Source organism: Nicotiana attenuata, unplaced genomic scaffold (genome assembly GCF_001879085.1).
Source record: "Nicotiana attenuata strain UT unplaced genomic scaffold, NIATTr2, whole genome shotgun sequence".
Taxonomy (NCBI): Eukaryota; Viridiplantae; Streptophyta; class Magnoliopsida; order Solanales; family Solanaceae; genus Nicotiana; species Nicotiana attenuata.
This window is the reverse complement of record NW_017670552.1, coordinates 110,254-137,542: the sequence shown is the minus strand read 5'-3', so window position 1 is coordinate 137,542 and position 27,289 is coordinate 110,254. Positions and strand designations below refer to the sequence as shown.

Sequence of the window (27,289 nt, the reverse complement as noted above, 5' to 3'; positions counted from 1 at the left end):
TCTAGAAATCATGCTCATAAGGTTGTAAAACAACTTCAGCATTTAGATATCATGTCCATAGGTTTTAACAATTTTCGCGCTTAGATATCATGTTCATAGGTTTAAAACGAGTCTTCTGCATTTTTATACCATATCCACAAAAGGCTTAAAACCAGCTACGCATAGAAAGTATGTCTATAGGAGCTATTAATTGAATCTGAATCGCTTCATTCGCACATAGAGCTAAAACCAGTAATAACGATGTATCATCATTTGCAGAACTTACAACATTCGTAAAAACTTGCCTTTCTTTAATAATCTGACTATCTTTTAACCAGTACGTATTCAGTTTATTGTTATTGCGTTCATAATTCAGTAGATACCATGCCTATAGGATCCTTGTCCAACACTTAGGCAAGCCTTAGGGTAAAATTAAATCTGTTTCTGTTAATAGCTACAACCAGCAGGCAGGCCGGATTCGGGCTTCTTATCTGAATTATGTAACAAATCAGTCTGCCTCAATCTTTAAGTTCTCGCATGTTTAATGCTTAATCAGACCTTAACTAGTACGTGTAAGTCATGCTAAATATGTGTTTCTTTGTTAAAGGGTATATATCTGAGCCTTTGCGTGTTATGTGCTTTTCCCCAACTTGCTATACATGTTTTGTATGTCGCCTTAGAATTTTGCCTTTAAAACCACAAATAAGCCTAATATCCGTACCTCCCTTAGGATTAGTAGTCCTAAATGCCCCGGGACTGATAGGATTGGGACGTGTAGTAGCATGCAATAGGTAAGCGAGACCATTCCATGCTTAATACCTTAACGGGTTGGGAAGGGTAGATATGGATATGATGACCACGCGATAATGTCACGTGTAGCCCCTCATTGAGGAGTGATTACCGGGCATTGTATGGGGTGATCCATATTATTAATAAACCTAGGACCCCCCTCCCTTTATCTTTCTTTCCAGTATTTTAAACTACTTTTTTTAAAATCAGCTTTTCTAATTGTTCTTTCAAACCTTTATGTGATAAAAATCCCCTCTTATTTGAGCCTTATTTGTCTATATGTTAATTGTACCCAAGTTCACAATAATAGTCTGGCCGGGAACCACACTAGTGGATTCTGAGGGGTGCCTAACACCTTCCCCTTAGAATAATTTCAAGCCCTTACCCTATCTCTGGTTATTCAAATCAAACCTCCTTGGTGTCCTAATGCACCCTAATCATTAGGTGGCGACTCTTTAAATTAAACCCAATCCCAAAAGGAATGAGTTGTACTCCCCAAATGTCACAAACCCGATTTCCGCGGAGGAAAAAGGGGCGCGACAAATCTTTGTGTTTATCTTAGTAATCAATTAATATGAGTTTTCCTTCATCTATTTCTTGTTTTTCTTCTTTAATTATGAGCAGCTAGACCCATAAGCTAGGGTTGTGGCTCAATCCTAGTGTGGGTAATTGATGGGTCTTGTATTTTAGGGCTTGATTGACTATGGGTGTTTGATATTTGGGCTAATTCCATGTTTAATTGTTAAATTAGTGGTTGCAAATACTAGTGTGTGTTTAGTTGACTTTTGCTCTTCTTGAGAAAGAGAGTCTAAGTCTCTAGAATTAGTCCAACAAGGAACTGGGGCGTACTCAAGAGAATTGATAGCCCTAATTAAAGGGTTAAACCGAGAGATCGTAATACCCGACTTGAACCCTAATTGCTTGTGCAAATTTGCATACCCAATTGATCTTGAGAAAGTCAATTCGGGCAAAATCACTCAAACCACCGAGAGGTGTAGAGTGGGTAAAGTCGTGCAACGGTTATATCATACTCCCCAAAAATGTCAAACGTGCCTTAGACTCAAGTACCCGTCAATTGACCACATAGGCGGAAGTCACTACCCTAGTGCCTTTTAAACCATTTGAACAATCCGTAGCATTATAACTCTTAGCTTAATCTAGTTGCAATTACCTTTTAAGTTTGATAAATAGTAGAAGTAAACAAAAACCTCAAAAAATTTTAGAAGTGTAACTTGGAACACATACGCAACTCTACACTAGATAGATACTCGATTCCAAATTCTAGCTCTCTGTGGATATCGATCCCGGCCCTAAATCGGGTGAAAGCTGCTCCGACCCTCTCTCGCTACTTAATTAGTAGTGCGGAGTAGGCCGCGATCAGTAAGCCCTTGAATTTCAGCTTCATATCGGCTCAAATCTCTTGGAGACTTAAAGAAAGCCTCATGATGAAGTATCGAGGCCTGCACAAACAGAAGGAAAAGAATTAGGCAAGGAGAGAAAAACACAAGTACGAAGATCGATGTTAACAAAGAAAATTAGGGTTACTCGATTCAAAGCTTGCTGGGCCTCATTGAAGAGACACGGTGCTCCCACCTCGTCCATCAGAGCTTGATCTTCCTCGGTGACCAGACCTGGAAGGTAACTGGCCATCCCTACAGGGGCGGCAAAAACTCGTGCATCCTCCGGGATCATAATAATGATAGTCCGTTTGCACCCTGGATCGACGCCGGGGGCCGAAAATTGGCTGGTCAATCTGAAACTCGAGAAAGATTCGCCCAAGCTCCTCCTTGGTATTTTTAAGTCATTCAAGTTAGCGACATCGTCGACCCCGGCAAAACAACCTTGGAAAAGGTTCTCCCCTCCGAGGGCGCCTTCTACCTGAGGGGCCTTCATGGCCTGAGCCTCCCGAACTTCCCCTTCCGAGAATGAAGGAAGCGGCGGGGAGCCTCCGATTTCTATTGCCCCAAGTGAGTCACTTGGGGCATTCTCTTCATTTCGAAGGGCCTCGGAGCCGGCCCCTTCGGACATACCCGCCGACTGCTTATTTCGGCGGGAGACATCTTCGATCTCCAACAACTCGGGGACTTTGCCCGAGTCCTCTTCCAAGACCCCCTCGGTTCGAGGCGGAATCTCTTCAACCCTCACCGACTCAATGGCCTTTGGGGCCTCGGTGTTCCCCTTCACTCGGGCCACCAGCTCGGAGCCATCATCTTCATTTTCTTCTTCTTCTTCCTCCCTTAGCCGCTGAACTACCTCCACAGGCAGGGCGACGGTGTATTTCTTTGGCTTACGAGCCAGATTTTTCTTGGGCTTTGGATCCTCGGAGGTTGAGACCCTTTTTCTCTTCTTATCCTTCACCGGTTTCGGGACTGGGGGCGAAGTCTCCTCCTCGCCAGACGGAGGCCTAATCGGCACATCCTTCCCCATACCTGCAAAAGAAAAACGAGTATGAGGAGAAATTCAGACAATGATCAAGGTTGTCGAGATATGCAAAAAACTTACCATGGCTTCGGGCCTCCCATCGGCCCTTCGACAATTCGCGCCATACGCGCTCAGCGTGTGTAGACGTCGACACCAAGCTCCTAACCAAGTTCTCTAGATTGGGAATCTCACCCGGCATCCAAGTAACCACTGCACCACGTAAAACACCGGTAAGAAAGGATGAATAAAGAGAAGATAATAAATAGAAGTTAAAGGTGGAATTATACTCACGTTTCATATTCCATTTCTCTGGAAATGGCATGCTCTCGGCTGGGATCAGGTCCGATGTCTTCACTCGGACAAATCGGCCCATCCAACCCCGGTCTTTGTCCTCATCCGTGCTCAAGAAGACCGCCTTTGAAGACCGACGTTGAAGCTTTATTAGCCCACCTCGATAAAGTCGGGGGCTATACAAACGAATGAGATGATTGAGGGTGAAGGGAAGACCCTCGACTTTGCTCACAAAAAATCGAAGCAGTGTCACTATCCTCCAAAAAGAAGGATGAATCTGGCCGAGGGTGACCTCGTACCTCTTGCAGAAGTGCACAATGATTGGATCTAGGGGACCGAATGTGAAAGGGTAGGTGTAAACACTCAAAAACCCCTCCACATGCGTAGTGATTGACTCTTCGGGCGAGGGCACCACCACGTGCTTGTCTACCCAGTTACAGTCCTCTTTAACTTGCTTTAAAAGGCCACTGGTGATTGTGCATATGTACCTCGACATCGGCTCACATCGGCCCAGAACTGAGGATGTCTTTTCAACTTTGAAATCGGAGTCAAGGACACACGACAGAGGAAAGAATTCTTCAGGGAGTGGCTCCGCCGCTGGTTGTTCGCCGGCCGGCTTAGACGAGGAAGCTTTTTCTTTCTGCGGTATAGTTTTGGATGTTTTCACCATTTTGGGTTTGAGCTTAAAGAAAGAAGAAGAGAATAAGACTTGGTGTTTTGAGAGAAGGTTGATAACAAAACCTGGAGATTATGCAGAACGGAAAAACTTTAAGGATGTAAAAAGCTTTGAAAATGATAGCAGAGATTAAAAGTAAAGTTTGGGCAAAGAGAAGGAAATCGCATTTGTAGGATGAAGATGACGGTTCAGAACCGATAATGGCCGACAACAACTGACATGCATTTAATGCCTCGATATACGAACCAACAGGACGTTTCGGTCGCCTCTGCCGCTTACGTCAGGATGCTTACCTCATGGTAAATCGAGGGCAAATTCAAAGCCTCAATTCGTTTCTTGTCATTACACTCCAAAAAACGAGGGAACTATTTGTATACGGCTAAAATCGGGCTCACCCGATTTTACTGATTTATCGGGATCCGGGTGAAGGATCGAAGACTGGGCACCAAGGCACAAAGACTGGGTACCGAGTTCGGGATTCGAGATGGCTGTTGAGATCGAGGCCAGTAGTGATCGAGGCCAAATGGGATAGACAACGGGCAAGATCGATGACTGCATAATAACGGAAATGCGAGATATCTGTGACTGGTCGAAGATCATGGCGGTAATCTCGAAACTGATCAAATCAACGGCGGTTGTTTAGGCTAATCATGAGATTTACTTCCGCAATTAGAATTGTACCATAGATAAGATTCCTCTACTATATAAAGATGTTCTAATCATTTTGTAATCACTTTACATTCACGCATATCAAAGCAATACAATATTTTCTGTCTAGCTTATATTCTTGTTCATCAGCTTGCTTATTTCTTAATTATTCGGGCACCGACCAGGTTGAGGGCATTCAAGCTCGATGGCTGAATTACGTTTTAACACTGATTTGCTTTTTCTCATTGTTAATTTCTATCATTGATTTTTATATTCGTCAATTGATATTAGGTGAATCACGTGTCCTTAAAATCGCATTATAAGTTTAATTGTTATCCAAGTTTAAGGGTAAACAATCGTGTATCAGATTGACGTATCACCAAATCTTTCCTTTCCCCTTACTGTATTTCTTAGAAACTTTCAAAGCAAGCGAATTTCTTACCTAATGTCCAATATGGCAAAGAAAACCATGTAAAGGGAGTATCTAAGATTTCCTTTCTCCACTTTTATACCATGAATGAAGAAGCATATGTAAAGACGAAAGAAAATATCACCAGCTGATACTTGATACCAGAGAATATTCCAAGCCAAATGCGTGAGAGAATAAAAAGTTTCTTGGCCATTTTAATTGATCATTAACTTGGTAGTCTCAAAATCATTAACTACTTACTATAGGGTGCACACAGTCTACAACTAAATAGCGACAAATTGGAACAGAGTAGAATGCTAAAGTCATTATCATTCTAACGGTGGCTTATTAGAAAGGATTACGATAAGTAGAGGGCAAAATCAGACTTGTCGAGCATGCAGAAAAATGCCCCTTTAAGCAACTGGCTGCTCAAAGCTCCGGGAGAGTACCGACTGAAATTTACTTAGAGGTATTTTTGTATGAACAATTCCTTATTCCTCCCTCACAAGGCCCTTGTCCTCTTCCCAAAGCAGCTGCTTATCTGTTTATCCGACCACATATGCCTCTTTATGCTGACTTCACTTAGTGGCTCCTCTATCTGCAGGATTAGAGGCAACCTTTTGTAATGGTACATCTTGAGCATTGGATAAAAGCCAGGTGATACTGAAGGCTGAAGCTGCAACTGACAAGAAAACTGGCTAACCTCAAAGAACTAGAAGCAGTTTTTTCTACTGATGCAATGGTGCATCTTCCTGAGACTTGTATTATAAATCGATCTCCATTTCTTGAGTAGCACTTTGACCCTTCTCCATAGCTGTCGTAACGCCACTTTCAACAGGAACTTGAGCCTTCCAAAATGGTGGTGGCCAAGATATTTGAGTTGTATGGACATTATCTTTGCTCTGGGGGTCCTCCTTGCCTCTGATCTGGGGGGATATATCTAATGAATCGCCTAGTTTAGCAGGCTTGTCCCTCTCAGACGAAGTTCCTTCAACTAAATCAACTCTAGCTGTCGATGAACGGCCTGTAGCAATGGTAGCTGTAGGAAAAGCCTTCTCTGGTGGAACGACAGGTTTATAGCTTGATGGTAGGAGATCATCCCAGTTCTCCAAAAGCTCCTTGTAAACCTTACGAAGAGTAACCTCAGTGAGTCCAGTCACTTTACATATTTCAGCCTGGGTTTTCCGCTTGTCTTCCAGTTGACAGGCCAAATATATAGCAGCAGCGGAGATGCTAATAGGATTCCTTCGTGTGCAAAAGCATTTATTGATGATTACCTCACCAATGTGAGTTGCCAGCTCCTAAGGCAATTGTCGTGCAAGATGAAGCCAAAAGTGTTAGTATATGTAAAGGAACCTTTAAGTATAAGTAAACACTAACTTGATGAAATAGATAAACACACTGAACTATCCAACATGAGACGATTTATTATTAGTGATCTCAAACAAATTGATCGCTAAAAGAGAGAACTTTTCTTTGGGATACTAGTTGATTAATTTGTTAATTTCACTAGCCTCTAGATTTGACCAAGGTGAACTGATTACTAGCTTTTCAATGAACCAGCGAGGTACCTGAGCAGATTTATTCAGCTGAAGAAGTGTACAAAACCTTGGCATATGGACTGATATAGAATTACTGTTGATAGGTTGACTGAGTTGTAAAGCTTCTCCAAGTATCTTTATGTACTTCCCTATTTCCTTCTGAGGTAAATTTGCTGCAACCGATATTTCCTAGTTATCAAATAATTCAAATTAGAGAAGCTTTTAAACATCAGATTCTCATGCATTATGAAGTTTATGAAATGGATGCCAGATTAACATGCGGATACAAAAGATAAGCATATAGTGGGAAAAATAAAACTCGAAAGACAACATTTCAGTTTGATCTAAAAAAGAATGTTTGATTATTTTAAGTTAAACAAGGTACAATTAATAACGATGGACAGACCCAGATCCATGTGTTCCAAGGTTTCTCATGTTACCATATACCAATATTCGCATAGCATGGTATCAAGAATGACAATTCTGCAATCTTGAGACTATCTATCTATAACAAGTATCAACAAAGTTGATCTGTTTAAACACAAGCCCCCTTGACCATAAGAGTTGTTTCTGAGACAATGAAGCGACAGCGATAGTAACCTGCAAGGTCGGCATATCCTGCAACTTTCGATTCATAATGTGTCAGGTGATGACCATTTTGTTTGGCTTATAGCAATTAAACAAGTGCTAGGGAGCAGATACCTATTAACCACTTTATAATTATCAGCAGATTTAGTGCTCATGATCAAACTATCATAGGGTATTTTTGTTGCAAATATGCTGTAATTCCAGGTTTAGCAGACTGTACTCACGCAAACTAGGGAAGGGAAGAAAAAGGAAAAAAGAAAAGTACATGATTTTCCCTACCCTTTTTGGTCCTAAGAAGACGAGGAAAAAGAACAGCGGGAAGAAGGGGAAGAGAAAAGTTCCCTTGCCCATCAAATATTTCCTCCCTTTTCTCTACTGTTATCCCTCGTTGTACTTCTCTTTTCTCTTCTCTTCCCCTGATTTCCAAGACATAAGGCATCTTTCAATTCCAACAAGAAAGAAGAAGAGAAGTAGTAAATGAAAGAGAGAGGTTAGGAGAAGGTAAAATTTTATCATGATTGAAATAAACCCTCGGATGGAAATAAGCTTGAATAAGAGAACCAGAAAAGAAATAGTGACACCCAATGAGCTGAACGTCACAAAGATTTCACTGAAATCAGATCCTGTTATGAGAAACCCAAAGTTCTGTACCTATTGATTGAAATGATAAACCAATGTCCAATAAGACGAGAACTAAGTGCTGGTGTGTTTCTCAAGAAAATGGACCTTAGGTCTAACTCAATCTAAAAGCTAGCTCATAAAGTAAAGATTGTCCAAGAACATATAGGGAGACTACAATACATACTTTTAACAACTTTAACAATGTTTGGTACGGACAAAATCTTTTCCATGGAAGATCTGAAAAGCATTTTACCTAATAATATCATGTTTTGAATAATCTTCTGGTGTTGGTTGGGTATAAAATAGGTGACATATGATAATCATACAAGGTGGATGACATGTATAACCAGTGGCGGAACCATAATTCCTATGACCTAAAGCATTTTGAACCCTCTTTACTACTATACTTGAATTTTTCTTCATGTCAAGGGGATTCAACAACTCACATATAACCAAAAAAAGATTATTTTTACTCTATTTATGTAATGTAATTTTCTGATAAAGCTTCACTCTACCTAGTTCCACCCATGGGTATAGCAATACTAGTTTGGTGAATCTTTTAGCATTCGAGATTGAAAACCATATCTACAGGTTGATTTAAGCAAATATAAGAAAGCGAGAGTTGTGATACTTGAAAAGAAAAATGACTTCCACCAATAAGTTAAGAAAGCCACTTCTCCCTTTTGTTTGAAAATATTTTATTTTCCAGTAACTTAGAACTTCCCAGAAGATATTTTCTGTCATACCGAGCACATTAGCTCTTTTTCCAATACGATACGGTACACGCAATATATTCTCCGCTAATAGTCATTACAGCAATATTTATCAAGAGTTCAACAAGATGCCAATAAGCTGAATTTAGTTCAGACAAAAGCATAGCTTAGAGCTTGATACATATTTAACATACCTGAAGAGTTCTTGGCTCTTGGGCTTCCCTGATAGCGTGAACTAGAGCAGCAGTAGCAAGCGCCTCAACACTCCGATTCCTTAAGCACGTCGCCGACGAACAATCTCTGAAGAGCTGAAACGCGTGGTCCGAAATATCATAATCCAAACGCAGAATAGAAGCCACGTCAATAATCTGCAAATAAGCCCTAAGATTTTCTACAACAACAGATGACGTAGACGAACTGGAGGAGGAAGACGACGTCGTTTCAAGAACTCGTTCGAGCTCAGCAAGGTGACCGGCGAAAGAAATGGAGGATTGGGCAAATACTGGGTAGGGTTCGAGAGACCAAGTGGAGAAAGCTGTGATGAAACCTGTGGGCTCAAATGGGTCTTCATCGTCGTTAGTGGCGGAGATGGGAAGAGTAGGGAGGTCGGAAGTGGCGAGGCACAGAGGGGAATCTTGGGCACGGGTGTGGAAAAGATGGTGGGATTGAGTTAATCGCTCCTCCACTACACGGCCGCAGGATGTGCACTCGGTTATCGGTCTGCCGCTGGTGCTGGTGGTGCACCGCCCTTGCTCCGCCGAGCAGTACGGACACCGCATTTTTTTCGACTTCAATTAGTTAAGTGTGGGGGCTGGAGTATTGGTCCTGCTTTGGAACCAATAATTTGTTATAGAGTTTGGTTATCATCTCTTTAATATTTATAGTTTGCTGATGAGTATGATTTATCAACTTAGAAGCATTTTGGAATTTATCAAATATCAAAATGCTAACAGCAATGTTATGTAAATTTTCTTTGATTATGTTACTCACTTTAAATTTATCTGAAGCTAATATTATTAAAATAAAATTATAAAAAATATTTAAATTTCCCTATTTTTTATATTAAATATCAAAATAATCATAAAATACTTTATAAATTAATTTGACTAACTTTCTTTTAATTAATCCAAACAGCTTCATAGTCGATAATTATGTCGTTTCAATTCCAGTCAACGAGATTGTCTTAGATTTTTCTTTTTAACCCAAAAAAAGATAATGTGTAAAATTTGACGCTCAAAAACACCTTTGACTTTAAAAAATTAATCAAAAACAAATTACTTCTCAAATTAATAGCCTGTTAACCTATTTGGCCAAGCTTCTCAAGAGGTCAAAAGTGTTTTTTTCCCCAAAAGTACTTTTTTCCCCTAACTTGAGGTGTTTGGCCAAGCTTTTTTGAGGAAAAAAAGTGCTTTGGGAAGAAGCAGAAACAGTTTCTAAGAAGCAGAAAAAAGTAGCTTTTTCCCAAAAGCAGAAGCAAAAGCAGTTTTGACTTTTCTTCTTACCAAAAATGCCCTTAATAAAATATAGTATATACTAAAATAACCGTTAAACCTAATACTTAGGATATTAATGTATAAATATTTTTTCTTATTTTTAGGATAGCTTTCTAATATATAGTGACTTTAGGGGTGAATGGTTTTATCTTTGTTGAATGATTTTTAATATATTTAACTTATATTAGAAGAATTAAGTACTTTTTAATTTTATTTTCATATGTTACTTAAATAAAATGAAAAGATTTAATTATTGCATGTAATAACAAATTTTTGAGATTATTTATTTACTTATAATATTTACTATTAAGTAAATCTATTCATGTCCTTATTCGTAATTTGATACTTAAAAGCACTTTCTGAAAAGTTTGGCCAAACACAAATTATTGCTCAAAAGTGCACAAATTACTTCTTTCTAAATGTACTTTTTTCAAAAGCACTTCTCCAAATAAGTTGGATTCTCCAGCTTGGCCAAACAGGCTATGCTGAATAGGAATTGCTACTATTTAAAGTATTTTTCATGAAATTGTATTTGACAATAATATTTATTTTAAAAAGAAGATTTTTGGAATTGCGGCCAAATTACAACAAAAAAAGTGGTGGCCCCCAGAAAAGATAATCGCTGCACAATTAGGATAACAGAGAATCCATTTTGTCCCAATCGACTCGACATTGTTCAGATTGAACTCTGAAAATGCAAAAAGTAAAAAACAAATTCAAATAAACCAAACGTATAAATAAAAGGAAAGGGTAACAGAAAAATACAAAAAGCCACATTCGTTGCGCAGTTGAAAATTGAAATGAAGGATGACGATGCCCTTCCCATATCAACGCCGACGGCACCTTCGTCATCATCGTACACAACTTCCAAGAAGGAAACTTCCTCCTCCTATCCCGCCATTTTCGGCAGAGGTCGTTACAAGTTTTGGGCTTTTGCCGCTATTTTATTGCTAGCTTTTTGGTCTATGCTCACCGGTACTGTTACTCTCCGTTGGTCCGCCGGCAACCTCAACGCCATCTCCGATAATATCGACATTCCTCTCCCCGAAGATCTCGACGTTCTCGTCCGTACATATTTCCCCTTTACCTTTTCCCTTATTGTTCAAAAATTCTCCTCTTTTCATTGATTGTTTGACGGAAATTATGTATATATTTTGGCAGGAAATGGAAGAAAGGGAGAAGTTAGTGAAGCATATGTGGGATGTATATACAAACAGCCGTGGGATCAAATTGCCAAAGTTTTGGCAGGAAGCATTTGAGGCGGCATATGAGGAGTTAACCAGTGATGTTCCTGGAGTTTCCGAAGACGCCATTTCTGAGATCGCTAAGATGTCTGTACGCTACATTCCTATTGAATCGCCACCTCTCCATTCATCGGTTAGCTCTCTCTATCTGTCCATTTCTCTTTGATCCAATTCTTCCCCGTGGTCAGCCTTGGCTTATGAACTCGTGATTTAACTTTTGACATTTTAGGTTGGCGATTTGGGGTGTTTTATTAGATAACTAGATAAGTTGAGAATTTTGGTTGAGAAATTCTTTTATCTGTGGTGTCGGGCCAGCTTAGGCTCACCTTGACTATTCCACCGGATACCTGCTAGCTCCCACCCACACAACTACCGGGTAACTCCTACCAAGGCTTAGGCAATAAGAACAAATCACCTAGTGTTTTTTGCCTCCACTGGGTTGTTGACCTGGAGACCTCATGGTTCTCCTCCCACTTCATTGGCCTCTAGGCCACATCCTTGGGTGCAAAAAAAGAGAGAATCTTAGTTTTGAAACTAGTTTGGTTCCTCTTTTCAATTGGATTTTTCTTTCCGGAACTATAATGTGAGGACACAGGAGTTTCAGCCAAAAGTACACACAAGATACAAGCAGCTTTTCAGGTCTCTTCAGTGATTTTTTTGTGCTGATGCAATATGAAGTATACAGTTATAATCGGTTGCGATGTAAACACGAGGTTCCACTATCAAATTAGGGAAGTAATTTAATTACAACCAAGTTAGAAACTGGTTTGTTCCATTTGTGCACTGTTGCGCCTTCTCACTTTTAAGTTTTTCCTAGTGTAGAACTTGATCTTTGTGTTAAGTTAATTACATCTTTAGGAAATGATGGACTTTGACTATTTTCAGATAGAAATATGGGTTTTCCTTTTGGAAAGAGTTCTTAGAGGGATGTTTTGTGTGCTTCAATTTTTCTTTTCTGTCACGCAACAGTATGAAGTGCGAAGGAGCAGTTCAGATTTCTTCAAGGTCTTACTTTTCCCTCTAGTAACTCAAGGTTCCAGCTTACAAGCTAGTTCCAAAAGGGAGCAATGCAATGCTTTCTGATAGCTCTGCTAGACAGAAGTGATAAAAGTTTGTATCAACATTATTTGTGCTTTGCAGTTGTGTATCTCAAGGCTCTGGAAGTAGTGCATGTAGTTTAATTCAAAGAGGTGTCTATTAGCTTTTCTGCTGTAAAATTTTAACTGTGTTTGGATAGCTATGGTCATAATAATACCAATTGAACATGGTTGGTGGGTAAATGATCATGAATATCTGTCACAAATTTGATAAATATGATACTGCTGAAACTCCTTGCTTTTTGAGGCATCACTTGCGACCTCCACTCTCACCTAAACTACTCAAAGAGATTGTCCTCCATCTTCACCAAATTTTCATTATGCACTTTATCAGAAAGCAAATAAGCAGCCAATGTTGATAGCAATAAACCCCATTAACTTGAATAGTCAATGCCACTTGCAACCATCTAAATATTGATCAGTACATGCACCCAATATGGAGTTATCAACCAGGTCAACAGCTTCCAGCTCCTATTGCCAGCTCTACTCAAGCATCAACTCTTTGGATTGCTAGTTCCACTATATTCACATTCCTGATGGGGGATACAGGAGTTATAGCCTGTTTGGCCAAGCTTTTAAAATCAGCTTATTTTGAGAAATGCTTTTCTCAAGAGTACTTTTTAAAAAAGTGCTTTTCGTCTGTGTTTGGCTAATTAATTTGAAAAGCACTTTTGAGCAATAGTGTTTGGCCAAGCTTTTGAAAACTACTTCTAAGTATATTTTTTTCAAAAGTGCTTCTCAGAAAAGTGCTTTTGAAGAGAAGCTACTTTTTTTTTTCTTCTCAAAAACTGCTTCTGCTTCTCCTCAAAAGCACTTTTTTTTTTCTAAAAGCTTGGCCAAACAGGCTATTAGGCAGGAAATGAAGGCCCTAGACATGTGGTGACCATGAAGAAAGACAAGATTCTAACTTGGCCTCTTCTGCCTCTTCTCTCCATCTCTCTTTCCCTATCCCTTTGCTGCCTTTTGTTTTCCTTAAAATTTATGTGATGTCTAGGAGACGATGGAGGCTTTCTTGTTTTCTAAAAGATCCTTTTACAAACTTCTTACCTTTCCCATCCCTCCTGTTCCTCATGATACACGTAACTAAAGGGGCCAGGAGCATGTGACAGTGGCGTTGGTTGCTAGTGCTGTCTACTGGCGTGTAAGATGTAGACATGGAGTTTCCAGGGTCATTGATATTGAGAGGAAGTTTTCGAGCTGATTGGACTGGATAATAGCACAGTTCTCTGTTCGAATTTGGTTCACCCATTCTTGTGTTATTTCTTCTTTTTCTCCCGTCAAGCTTGTGAATTTTCTCATTGCTCCTTATAAAGAGTTGAAAGTTTTCCTTATCAAAAATAAATAAATACATAAATAAATAAAGAGTTGAATAAAGTTCTCTTTGCCTCCTATAGGGCTGCGTGCATGAAATGTACAGCTACTTCTTACTTAACTACAGAGTAGTATATCTTTCTGCAACTTATTTTGTCAAATCAGCTGGTATGAAGCATAAATGCCTGAAAGTAATGCACCCAAAGCTTGACAGGTGATGGATAGTAAGATGTTGTGTTTTTCCCTCTCAGAAGGCCAATAACATTGGCTTGAGAAATAAGGTTCTTCATTTCTTTATGGCTGGATCTCTATCTTTATCTGTCTCAAACATGAACATGCACACATTTGCACAGCTCATACGCAGATGACCTATGTTGCTTTGACTCTCCGAATATGTTGCCGGATACATGTCGGATCCTCCAAAAGTAGTGTATTTTTGGAGGATCCGACACGGGTATGGCATCATTTTGGAGAGTCCGCGCTACATAGCAGATGACACAACTTAGGTAGCACTGGATTCGTTGTAATTGAATCCAAAGAGTAAGGTCTTCCTCATTATATAGAATTCCCTTAAAAAGAAGTTTGTGGGAGAGCAACTTCTTGGAAGTTGAAGGTGGCAGATGAATCTGTTCACTGAATTCTGCCAGTATTTCGGTTTGTCTTTTGTTTAAATTTCAGAGAGAGAAACCAAGAAACAAAAGTACAGATACATATAAGGTGTTCTTTATAAGTTGTCTTTCTTCTCTCTCCGATCCTGAACTCCTGCTTCTCCCAGATTCTTGTTATGCTGTGATTGCTCCTTTTAACATGTGCAGCGATTGTAATTGACGTGTGTTTGATCTCATTTTAAACTATTTCAGGGAATACGAGAATTAAGTCTAAGGCAAACGAAGAGCGAACAAACAACTGCAACAGGGAGAAAGTTATGACTTGGAGAAATCAAGAACCCCCATTTGCGTGATTGCCGCTTTTTCACACACGATAAATGGTGATTTATGCCATCTGCTGTCTGGTATTGACGAAAGGGAGCATTTGGGAGAAGATTACACTGACATGCATTGCATTTTTGCTGTAAGGACAAAACGATGTATCTATTTAGGTTTTGATACTTGTAATTTTTTTTCTCCTTTATTTTCCTGTCTTCCTAATGAAAGCACATATTGGTGAAAAACTCAAACAGTATCATGATTGGATTAATTCATGCAAAAAGAAAAATCTGGAGTTGTTGCTACAGTTTTCCACTGGAAGACATTTTCCGTAGATTGATTTTTCGCTTGTTTTTTACTGATGATGTGAAATCGCAACAGGAATTTCATTTTGGTTTGTTGTGGTTAAACATATAATTTTTGCCTTAGGGTATTTATGGGTAGACGTGAACCAGTTCGGTTTCATGCCGGGCCGCTCCACTACAGAAGCTATCCACCTTGTCAGGAGATTGGTGGAACACTTCAGGGATAAGAAGAAGGACCTGCACATGGTGTTTATCGACTTGGAGAAGGCGTACGACAAGGTCCCAAGGGAGGTGCTATGGAGGTGTCTGGAGGCGAAGAGCGTGCCGGAAGCCTACATCAGAGTGATCAAGGACATGTACGATGGAGCTAAGACTAGGGTTAGGACGGTGGGTGGCGACTCAGAAATGGGGCTTCATCAAGGATCTGCACTTAGCCCTCTCTTATTTGCTTTGGTGATGGATGCTATAACACGCCATATTCAAGGGGATGTGCTATGGTGTATGCTATTTGCTGATGACATAGTCCTGATAGACGAGACGAGGGTCGGTGTTAACGAGAGGTTGGAGGTCTGGAGACAGACTCTCGAGTCCAAGGGTTTCAAACTAAGCAGGGCTAAGACAGAGTACCTGGAGTGCAAGTTTAGCGCCGAGCCGAGCGAAGTAGGCAGGGACGCCAAGCTTGGATCTCAGGTCATCGCCAAGAGGGACAGTTTCAGATATCTTGGGTCGGTGATTCAGGGGGACGGAGAGATCGACGGGGATGTCACTCACCGTATAGGGGCAGGGTGGTCGAAATGGAGGCTTGCATCAGGAGTCTTGTGTGACAAGAAAGTGCCACAGAAACTCAAGGGGAAGTTTTATAGAGCTGTGGTTAGACCTGCCATGTTGTATGGGGATGAGTGCTGGCCGGTGAAGAACTCCCATGTCCAGAGAATGAAGGTTGCGGAGATGAGGATGCTCAGGTGGATGTGCGGGCTCACCAGGTTAGATAAGATTAGGAATGAAGTTATTCGGGAGAAGGTGGGGGTGGCCCCAGTAGATGAGAAGATGCGGGAAGCGAGGCTCAGGTGGTACGGGCATGTGCGGAGGAGAAGCCCCGATGCCCCGGTGAGGAGTTGTGAGCGGCTGGCGGTGGTTGGCGCGAGTCGAGGCAGAGGGAGGCCCAAGAGGTATTGGGGAGAGGTGATTAGGCAGGACATGGCTAGAATGCGGATTTCCGAGGACATGGCCCTTGATAGGAAAGTCTGGAGGTCTAGTATCAGGGTTGTAGGATAGGGGCTTCTAGAAATTTTCGTACTTCTGTCCCGGGGCTGGTGGGTGGGGGGGGGTTTGTAGGGCTCTCCATAGATGATCTGTGTATTGTATTGTGCCCCCTTATGGTAGTTACTGGTCGATATATTTGCATGCCATTTTATTTATGGTTTATGTTTAGATAATTATTTATGTAATTTCTGCTGGAGTTACTAATGCTCTTTTGTTTTTTTTTTTTGTTTTTGTTTTCCTTTTCCTTTTCCTGAGCCGAGGGTCGATTGGAAACAGCCTCTCTGCCCTTTCGGGTAGGGGTAAAGCCTGTGTACGTATTACCCTCCCCAGACCCCACCTTGTGCGACTATACTGGGTAGTTGTTGTTGTTGTTGTTGTTGTTGTTGTTGGTATTTATGGGTAGACACCAATCAGGCCATGACCACCGGTCTGTGCATTGTCTAGCAGTATTAGTAGTTCAACTCCTCTTATAAAGGATGGCGCTGTGTTATATACTATACTGTTTTAGAAAGTAGTAGTGTTTGAAATTAGGCAGGTTGTAATTAATGTATATCTGCTCGTTCAACTGTAGAAATCGTTGATGTCCTTGGGTATGATTTAACAAACTCTTTTTACCTATCAAAAATTGAGAATAACAATAAATCAAGTGGAAAGTCTGACTTATCACAAATTGATATATTTGAAGAGCTTTTAAAGATAATGAGCAAGTATCATTATAATCGGAGTCCCAAATTTCATTCATATCAAATATAATCCCTGTAATCAATCTTTAGTTTGTCCATTTTCTCTTCCATTTCTTTTTTCTCCTCCTACTTTCCCTTCATCTTCCTCTCCCTAGTTTCCAGTGTAGGATAAACGTTAACCTTTAATACTCTTTTTGAGATGGATAGGCACGACCAGGGGCGAATGTAGTATATTACCAACGGGTTCAATTGAACCCATAACTTTCGACGCGGAGTAAAAATTTATATGTAAAAATTCATTAAAAATGCAAAAATAGTATATATGTGAAACCATAACTTTAAAAATATAATGAGTTCAATGCTAAAAACTTTAAAAGTTGAACCCATAGAGTTTAAATCCTAAATTCTGGATCCGCCTCTAGGGACGACTATATATGTTGTCACTGACATCTGCAGATTGAAGCATTTGCATTTGAAGCTGCATACTGTGTGTTTGATTAGATGTTTGTTCTGACCACAACTTATTGACATATTTTGGGGTTAGGATTGAAGAAAGAGATGTCTTTATATGGAATAATATCATGAAGCCTGATTTTTTTTTTTTGTTTTTTTGTTTTTTGAATAGTAAGTGTGACCTTCAACTGCCTGGGTGGGATATTGACCATAGATTCATAGACAGAAGCGAATTAAAATGAGTGCGATCTTATGATATATACACTTAAAATACCTTTTATATATGTAAACATAGTTCGAGTAGAAAGTAATGTATTCAATTGAACCCACACAAATCGTCCTATATTTGCCTCTTATCGTAGATGAGGTAGTGTTCAACAAGTGGTAGCAGATACTTTCAGTTTTAATTTTCTGTATGTAAGAAACTTAAGGTGACTACATGTAGAGGAAAACAGTTTTCATATGGTTGAGGAATTTGATAGAGTTAGTAAGTGCGGAAGCTTGATATCATTGAACATTCTACGCAGGTAGTCCTCTAATTATAAATAAAAAACTAGACAAATTTCTCTATTGAACTATCTTGACAGGAGAAAAACCTTTCTGTTTCTTTATATACTGCAAAATTGTCTTAATTGCTTCATAAATATAATTTTCAACCCTCTTCTCTAGACCCGAGAACGTTCTTTGCTGAAGTCAGAAGGTGGCATGAAGAAATCAGCTGTCAAACGTCCAACATTAAAATCTACCTCTTCAATTTTCCATCTTTCCTCAAGCTGCCTCTTGTGATTTGCAGAGTGCTCTCCATATCTGAAAACTGTGACAAAAGTTCTACCACTGTGTGCAACATTAACTCCGTCAACGTATTTATAATCTTCCATAACAGATTCTGTGCTCGTCTCCCAGAATACACCTTCGTCGTCTCTGCTGGTCTTAACTGTTAGCAACCTGGAATCCTCAAACTTGACCATTAGGCCTGATCTTTGGCTAAAGTATCCCCATATTGTATGATGAAGTATTTCATAATTTGGACCACTTTGTGCCTCTAAAGCTGATTGGTTTGTATCAAGTTTGAGAATGAAACAATCCTCATCATTTATTATCTTCTCTCCTATGCATACTGCATTCGCGAACAAGTTTGCTATAGACCGAGGATCTAGTCCCTACAAGCAATGACATACCATTTAGACCTTAGCTCTACCTCTATGAGGCAATATAATTAATTAACATATTTAAGTTATACTAGTATCTATTAACGTGATACATGATGGTTTAAATATTTATTTATATGAAGGAACAATAAAATATAATTAATGAGAGATATTTTATATATAATACTACAAATATTATCTAAATAACAAAAAATATTATTATATTAGCATAATATGTGAATTCAAAATGAAATGATATCATCAGAACTTACATAACTGATCAATTTTAGTCATGTTAAGTAGATAATTATGTATTGTAGTTTAAAGGTATCTAATGTGATGGTGTCTTTCCGAACACTTCTTTATAAACGGTATTTTTTTTATATGTTTCCTTCTAATGCTTTGGTTACTCTACCATAACCAGAACTCTTGTTGTCGATATTGATATCTCTTTTGAAAGTGCAACATATAGTTATTCGTGTGAGAAAATATATTGTGGTAAATATAGTTCAATATTTAGGATGTTTGTCCTTGTGCTTTATTTATTATAACTACAAAACATAAACATATTGAAAATTATTTTCACTCAAATTAAAAGGATATTCTTTAGTTTCGATAAACGAAAGTTGAATTCGGAGATAAACACATACTTAGAAGCACATTAACCAATAACATAAGTTCTGCATGTACAACGTTATTGTCAAAAATTTTATATACTATGAGCCCGTTTGGATTGGCTTAAAAAAAGTAGCTTTTAAGTAAAGTGCTTAAAAGCACTTTTTAAGTGCTGGAGCTGGTTTTATAAATAACCAGTTACGTGTTTGGATAAAAGTGCTGGAGCTGAAAAAAAGCTATTGAAGTGTTTAGTAAACAAGTGTTAGTAAGCATTTTTAAAATTACTGAAATATCCTTAATGCTGTTAAACCTATAAAGAAGCTTATTACTATAATATTTTATTTTAAATAATATAAATACATAATAATTAATATTTTAATTCACTTTTAATTTAAAAAACTAAAAATAGTATGAAGAAAGCAAACGAAAACTAACCCAATTTCGGTATGAAGAAATCAAACGAACACAATAATTAATATTTCAAAGAAAATTAGTAAAAAACAAAAAATAGAAAGCAAACAAACGTTACCATCTGGAGAAATATGGAAAGAAAAAGAGTAAAATGAAGAAAGTAGATGCTGCAATTTCGGGAGGAAGAAGACAACAACAATTTCAAGTTTTGTACTGAGGGCTAATTTTGAGATTAAGAAAAATTATAAGGGATAAGAATGTAATATCTTTGGTCAAAGCAATATGGCTTTTAAGCCAATTTTAAAAAAATTGAGTTTACCCAACTTGTTGGTTTTGACTTTTTTTAAGCAGATTTTAGCTTCTTTTATGCTATTTTTCTAGTTGCCAAACACTTCAAAAGTTAAAAAGAGCTTAAAAGCTGGTTTGACCAGCTTTTAAGCCCATCCAAACAGGCTCTATATGTGTACTATTACATAAGCTATTCAGCGGATCTAAGTTTTTAGTAGCATGCCGGGCATAATTTCTTTTAAAAATTAACCTATATGCAATGGAAGATCAATTTTAACTTAGTCTATTATATATGTGGTGACACTAACATACGTAAGAAATAATGAACTTGACAACAAACATGTACAGTAGAAGGCCATTTGGTATTAAAGTATTTAAGTATTCTTGCTGGAAGTAAATGTTGGTATCATCTTTTGCTGAGTCAAAACTGAAAAATATTTTGTTTTTACCATAAAATTTAGCAATCAACCTTTTATTTAGTTGATCAACATATTCATTTCTGCTAGCTAAGATAACTCTTTAATTTCTATCATGTAATTTGTACAAATTGCGCTTTAATTAATGACGAAAATAGTTTCCTTATTAAATGCACTACTATTACCATTGGGGTTGATAACCAAGTATTCTAGAAGAACCAAATCATCTTTTATTGGATGCTCTTCTTCGTTTCAGACACGAAGCAAAAAGTCACTGAATGTTGGATCTGTTCTTAATTTTATATTTCTTGTCATTTGAATATTTTTCTTTTGAGATCATAAGTATAATTTAGCAACCTAGATTTTACAGTTTCTGTTTTGGTCAATTTTAAAAATATTGATCGTACTTGACAGAAGTCACCTCTCAAACTATTATTTTTCTACCAAACGGTTCATCGATATCCAATATATCTATAAAACTCTGGGCGATTGTTTCGATCGTTTGGCGCTTAGTCAAAAGCGCTTCATCCCATATTATCAATTTTGTTTTTCTTATAAATTTTGTACTATTCCTCTGCTTTGATATTTTTATGATGGTTATTTCAGATATTTGAAGAGGTATATCAAATCTAAAGTGAGTTGTACGACCTCATAATAAAGTCGTTGCTGGTATACCACTTGTTCTTATCGCTAACAATATCATCTTGATCTGATATTTGCAAGTAATGCATAATATAGAAATATTATTTTGATTCCGCCGGAGAGACCTCATAATAAAGTCGTTGCTGGTATACCACTTGTTCTTATCACTAACAATATCATCTTGATCTGACATTTGCAAGTAATGCATAATATACAAATATTATTTTGATTCCGCCGGAGACATCTACAAAGGATAATCCCGCTATACCATAGTCAGCTTTTTATAATATAATTTTGAAAGCTTATTCTTATTCAGAATGTAGCTTTGATTGTGCTTCCTCAAACACTTGTATGAACTTCTTAATATGATATTAATCTTTTTTACTTTGTAATCTATTTCTTTTAATCTCTAACACTCTTTTTGTGGAATAAATTTATGTATCCTAAGATATTTTTTTNTTCTCTTGCTAAATAATTAATTAAAAGATTTAATTATTTGGTTTTAACATAAAATATAATTTATTTTCTGTTGATTTAGAGTCTTAATATTAGTTCATCTCATGTTTGAATATTTTTTTGTAATTATAATTTTATCCACCATAATTTTTTTTCAAAGAGTAAAAGATCGTTATGACATTACACTTTTAGATCTTTATGTTTGCAAATTCCGGTTATGTCCTTTTATTGTGAGTTATTATGCTTAATGTTAAAAGGTTATTTATAATCCAATATTTTATTCATGCTTTTATAATAATATAGATAGATATAGATAGATATAGATATAAATATAGATAGATATAGATATTTCATTTTTAATAATAATTTAAATTTTAACCAATTTTCTATTGAGTTTTTCTCAAAACTTTTTCACGCCTGCAACTTGCTTTTCAACTTCCAAAACCTACCAGATAAGACCCGTTGATTTGAAACCAACTATATCTTGAGATTTATATGAATAACGCATCATAGAGATTAATCATGCGATGACAATAAAAGTAAAAGATAAACTAAGAAAGAAAAAAGTATAAGAAAATTCAGGGACTTTACGCAAAATATATTTTATCAAGCAAAAAAGGAAAAAGAAACACAATAGAGAATAAGTAAGGAAAAAGTTGGTGCCACGCTGAAAGTTGAATTTGAATAATCCTTATTATGATTTGGTACTTATTTGATTCTTTTGTGTTTATTGAATTGTTTGTGAAAAAAATGTGACCTTGGCCAAGGGCGAGAATAAACTTCCCAAACTTGAAAAAATCAGTACGAACGTATATGTTTGTGAAACCTAATTATTACGATAATTACCGTGATTGCAAATGCTTATTTGCCGGATAATATCTGGAAAACATAAGTAAGGTAGTATTTGATTATATATCTAATGCCCGAAAATATTATACTATTAGAATTCCTAACGTGCAGTATTATGTCCTAAAACTAATATGATTACAAGGCTAATGTCTAGAATTCCAGTTATGTCCTTTTTATTATAAGTTATTATGCTTAATATTAAAAGGTTATTTTTGTAATCCAACATTTTATTCATGCTTTTATAATAATATAGATAGATAGATAGATATAGATATACTGACAGTGTAATTACCTGCAGAAAGCGGCGGAGAGGTCTGGGCGGACCCTTAGAGATAGGCCTTTGTTGATTAGATGATTGTCTCCATGAGATTTTACCATTACTACCAGAAATTACTTTGCATCCAGAGATAAGTAATTCTAAACACCAAAGGTCAGGATTCTTTTGCCAAAGCACAAAGCCTCCGTTTTCGTCGCTCTTTCTTACCTTCACACTTTGATCACCTTGATGGAAATCAGATGCAGTAATTTTAATATGCCCAATTACACACATGCTGTTCACTGCATTTAGTGCTGGTTGTCCCCCTGTTGCTGCTATGTATTGTTGCAATATGTATTTAGCTGTTGAAGCTTCCTGCATATATGTCGATTCCAAATAAGATTTTAAAGAAGAAACCAAGAATAATTCAGATTACTAATAATTTTTATTGTGTGTCCAAGTATAACTCAGACTACCTATTGATCTGGTTGAATGGTAAATGTGGTCCTTTTTTGTCACCCTGGATTTGGAAATTGGCTGTCATGCATGTTTTCTAGGTCAAAATTTATCTTAAAACTGACAATCTCTGTTTCAGGTTGAACGAAAGATCCATGATTTAGAATTTATAGGTTCAACCATCATGATTTTTAGAACATGTTGTACTTCTGAAATCATGATTTCAGAATTTAATATTTGTTGAAATCTTAATGGTCTATACGTATATATCTATGTTTCGTGCCAGAAAATACCGGCAATTGAACCCATTGAACATAGGGGTAGTATGCCGGTTACGGGTTAGGCCGAACCTAGTAACTTTGGTCCAAACTGTGTATTTGTCTAAAAAATTCACTAATTCTTTTTTATTACAAATTATTGATCTAGAACCTAGTAACTTAAGATTAGTCTGAAACCATTAGCTTCAAATCCTGGCTCTCTGAACTAGGATCCATTTGCCTTGTTAAACTCAGAATGCATATGTTATCTACAACTCATATGAATCAAAATGAACAGGTAAAACTGAACAGGTAAAATTAAGCTTGGAGAATTCATGTCTTACAATGGAAGAATGCTTGACGGGACGATTAACGGATTGGCCCAATTGAATTTGGAAAGGGATAAGAGGAGATCCAACCATATAAAGGAGGAAACTAAGTTCATTATAACGAGCAGCAACAATAGGGGAAGACCATTTATCAGATGTTTGAGCTTTCATCCAGGTTGCCATATTTTGCCATCTAAGTGCAGCATTACTACCCATGCTTTTGAACATTTCATCTGGAATTGGCACCTCAAGTACTGTCTCCAGTCCATCTTCTTTGTCAACATTGGGACAAAGTGTCCTCATGTAATTTTTATTTTAAAAATTTAACTCAGAGGTATATTACCTTATGTCAAAATGAAATTAAAACTTAGTATGTGTGTGTGTGTTTTGAATGTCAGGACTCAGAGAAAGTGAATTTCGAATACTGAATGCATAAAAGAAAAAGAAGAAAGAAACAAAGAGAAAATGTGTTTTGTATGTAAGAGAAACATAAGGTTAGAGAAAGGCTCAGAGATAATTAAGGATTGTTATAATGAAAAACCAATATTCTAATTCTCTGTTTTTCTTGTTTGAAAAAAAAAAAAAAAAGTATTTGAGGTGGGTAATTTTTTGCGGAGAGATTTCGAAAAATGAAGGGTATTTTGAATACTCTATGCCTAAAGGTTCTCCCTTTCTTTTAGCAGTCGTGCGGATACAATTTTATCTAATATTTCTATAATCCTCATTATTATCAACTAAAGTTCATATTTTTGCTAGCATGTTAACCAGGGTTGAAAAAAATTTATTGGCATGAATAGGGGCGGACTTAGAATTTTATAAAATTGTTTTTGACGATAAACTCAAACTTAGCACAAATATGTAATTTTAGTAAATTTTTTAAATGCATATATAGTTCGAGTCGAATATATGATGCAAATAGATCTATTGCACATATTGTAAATCGTCTCTAGACCTGAGGAGATCTTATTATCGATTGTCACCTGTTTTGGGACCACCTTGTCACATATCAAACAATAAAATTGCGAGAACTGAATTTCAAATATGTTGGCCATTCGAAGTTTTATGTCCCCTTGAATGATCACAAAATTATTGGAAGTTATTTGTTTGCTATGTTATCATCTCGTAGCGAAAAAGTCCTATTATAATTATAAGTATGATGTTGAATGACTACAAAATCACTTATTGTGGACCGAAGAGAGAAGTATATTGTAATTCCAGCAAAAAGATAAAAGGATTGCATCACCCATTATATATATATTCGTAAGTGGATCAGCACACATTACTTTGGTTATCTTACAAAACATTATATAGATTACATTGTGATTTCACATACACTCCACATCACTTATTTTACCAAACTAGAAAGTAAAGACAACTTCTTGATGAAATCAGACAGAGTAAGTTTGCCTTTAATTATTTAGATAACAATGTACCCCCTTTATCAGGTAGAAGCAAACTCCATTTTTTTCACCACGTACAATAACTTAACAAGCAACTTCAAGAGATGGATAATCAGTATAACCCACAATTGGATCAGTCATATAAAATGTGCTCCTATCATGCTCGTTCAGTGGTGCATTAAACTCAAAACGCTTAGGTAAATCTGGGTTCGCCAAAAACAAACGTCCAAATGAGATCAAATCTGCATAGTTTTCAGCAATTGCTTCATCACCGTCAGTTTTGTTGTAGCCACCAGAAGAAATAAGAGTCCCCTCAAAAGCCATTCTTATTGATTTGAGGCAACGCGGCTCTTCCCTTGGCTCAACCGCGTGAAGATATAGAAGTCCGAGCTTAGTGAGTTCATTAGCTAAATAGGTCGCCAAAGGTTCAGGGTTCGAGTCCTTTTTCCCATGCACTTGGGAGAAGAGAGAGAGTTTTATGCCAACTTTATCAGCTCCAATTTCCTTCACAACAGCTTCTATAACTTCAAGAGCAAGACGACAACGGTTCTCTATGCTTCCACCATATTCATCAGTCCTGTCGTTGAGTTGGTCATTCAAGAATTGGTCGATTATGAAGCCGTTTGAAGAGTTGATCTCGACTCCATCAAATCCTAAGCAATACCAACAAGTGACTATTCATCAATTTTATGAGTTTTCACCACCATTAATCCCTCATAAATAACAACACTGAAAAAGTAATTAATGTATAACTCAGTACCAGCTTTAATAGCATTGCGGGCTGCAATCCTAAAATCTTCGATAATGTGAGGGATTTCATTAGCTCTCAGTTGCTGAGGTGTCGGCATGATATACTCTTTGTTGTCAGGTACTATGCAATTATATATATATATATTCATTAATTTGAATTGTTTTTTGATATTATAAAATCAATCGAAAATTCAAGAAATTTACCAACCTGCACGCCAAAATAATATAAAATTGTCGAGGGCTGAGTGAGGAATGCGGCCAGGATGCCAGATTTGACAAAAGAAGATACCACCTTTTTCATGAACTGAGTCAACTATGGGTTTCCAACCCTCTGTTTGTTCCTCTGTCCAAATTCCAGGCATATCCTTCAAATAGTTCATGTCTAAATCAGACTAATACATTGTAGTCTGACCAAGGAATGGAACAATTTACAAGCTTTAATTCCAGTTCTTTAACAATTTAGAGGGGCTAAAGTACATTTTACTGATTGCTCTCAAGGCACGACGGATTAATTAAATGGATTTGACCTTTAAGGTTTTTAGCATTAAACTCATTGTATCTTTAAAATTATGGGTACAGATATAATATATTCATTGAAATTTTATATACATTATATCCCCAACATCGAACCCATCACCGAAGGACTAAAATGCTCCTTCCATTCGATATATAGAAGAATTAACCCAAATAATCGTCCACCTAATTGCTTAAGCCAAAAAGTAGCCGGCGAATGTATAATTTATGTATACAAGCTAGAAAAAATAAATAGGGAATCTGCCCGGCTACAACTAAAAGTTTCTATAAATGTAGATAATTAAAGTTGATATTTTGAAGAGTTCAAATATTTCTTACTGCTCAGAGTTTTTGTAGCACTATATTGCTGCCTATAAAAAAACAAACACTAACAATATCTGTTAAAGATTTAGACATGAGCGCATAAAGGGAAAAAGACAGAGGAAAAGTGTTTACCCTAGCGAGATATCAGAGGCACTGGCTGATTCAGAAATGAGAAATCCGCCCTTTGTTGCTCTTTGAGCATAATATTCAATAGCATGTGGCTGTGGAGTATTATTGTATGATCTGTTCCTTGTCATTGGTGGCATCACTACTCTGCAACTCATAACAATATACAGCTTAATATACATGCACCGAAAAAGATAAAAATTAAGACAGAGTACCTATGAGAGAGCTCGAATCTCCCCATTTTGTAGGGGGTAAGAAGAGGAACTGGGGTGGAGTTAGCTCACATCTCTCTAAACTCTCTCAAAATTGATCTTCTTTTTCGTTTGCTGCAGAAAATTAGAATAGCAGACTGTCCATATTTATAAACAAGTCATGATGCCAATTTCTAAATTTGTATACGCTAACTTCAAGGGTCAACTACCAATATAATTATATTTTTAAGTATAGTGGCGTACCAAAAGATATAAAATTCTACAACTTGGACGAAAAACAAGGAGTAATCCGTCTTATGCGGCAGACTACATGATAAAGCATGTAAATATATATAAGTAAACTCAGATTATTAAAAAAACTTGACTTTAAGTACCTTTTATCATTTTATT

At 37.3% G+C, this 27,289-nt stretch overlaps 4 protein-coding genes across 9 annotated transcripts; 1 reads left to right on the top strand and 3 right to left on the bottom strand.

Moving 5' to 3' along the window:
- Positions 1-5,400: 5,400 nt before the first annotated feature.
- Positions 5,401-9,557, bottom strand: LOC109240876 (plant-specific TFIIB-related protein 1). 2 transcript variants are annotated; one of them, XR_002070159.1, is made up of 4 exons: positions 8,871-9,557; positions 6,785-6,943; positions 5,917-6,514; positions 5,401-5,811 (listed from the first exon to the last, which is right to left on the bottom strand). XR_002070159.1 is itself a non-coding variant. In XM_019407560.1 (3 exons), exons 1-3 carry the CDS (start codon positions 9,453-9,455, stop codon positions 5,978-5,980), a joined length of 1,281 nt encoding a protein of 426 aa, XP_019263105.1. In that variant the 5' UTR covers positions 9,456-9,557; the 3' UTR covers positions 5,401-5,977. The 2 variants fall into 2 exon arrangements, 1 of the variants encoding a protein (XP_019263105.1); XM_019407560.1 differs by having other exon boundaries at positions 5,401-6,514.
- A 1,255-nt stretch (positions 9,558-10,812) lies between these two features.
- On the top strand, positions 10,813-15,068 carry LOC109240875. The gene is made up of 3 exons (XM_019407559.1): positions 10,813-11,233; positions 11,331-11,546; positions 14,682-15,068. Exons 1-3 carry the CDS (start codon positions 10,970-10,972, stop codon positions 14,748-14,750), a joined length of 549 nt encoding a protein of 182 aa, XP_019263104.1. The 5' UTR covers positions 10,813-10,969; the 3' UTR covers positions 14,751-15,068.
- A 2,841-nt stretch (positions 15,069-17,909) lies between these two features.
- Positions 17,910-24,040, bottom strand: LOC109240865. The gene is made up of 3 exons (XM_019407548.1): positions 23,590-24,040; positions 22,569-22,907; positions 17,910-18,611 (listed from the first exon to the last, which is right to left on the bottom strand). Exons 1-3 carry the CDS (start codon positions 23,875-23,877, stop codon positions 18,117-18,119), a joined length of 1,122 nt encoding a protein of 373 aa, XP_019263093.1. The 5' UTR covers positions 23,878-24,040; the 3' UTR covers positions 17,910-18,116.
- An 811-nt stretch (positions 24,041-24,851) lies between these two features.
- On the bottom strand, positions 24,852-27,038 carry LOC109240874 (12-oxophytodienoate reductase-like protein). 5 transcript variants are annotated; one of them, XM_019407554.1, is made up of 5 exons: positions 26,903-27,038; positions 26,694-26,834; positions 25,933-26,131; positions 25,735-25,845; positions 24,852-25,627 (listed from the first exon to the last, which is right to left on the bottom strand). In XM_019407554.1, the coding sequence occupies exons 3-5, from the start codon at positions 26,102-26,104 to the stop codon at positions 25,059-25,061; spliced, it is 852 nt and encodes a 283-aa protein (XP_019263099.1). In that variant the 5' UTR covers positions 26,105-26,131; positions 26,694-26,834; positions 26,903-27,038; the 3' UTR covers positions 24,852-25,058. The 5 variants fall into 5 exon arrangements, with proteins under 5 accessions (XP_019263099.1, XP_019263101.1, XP_019263098.1 ...); XM_019407556.1 differs by having other exon boundaries at positions 25,933-26,089; XM_019407553.1 differs by having other exon boundaries at positions 26,694-27,038.
- Between the last annotated feature and the right edge of the window lie 251 nt (positions 27,039-27,289).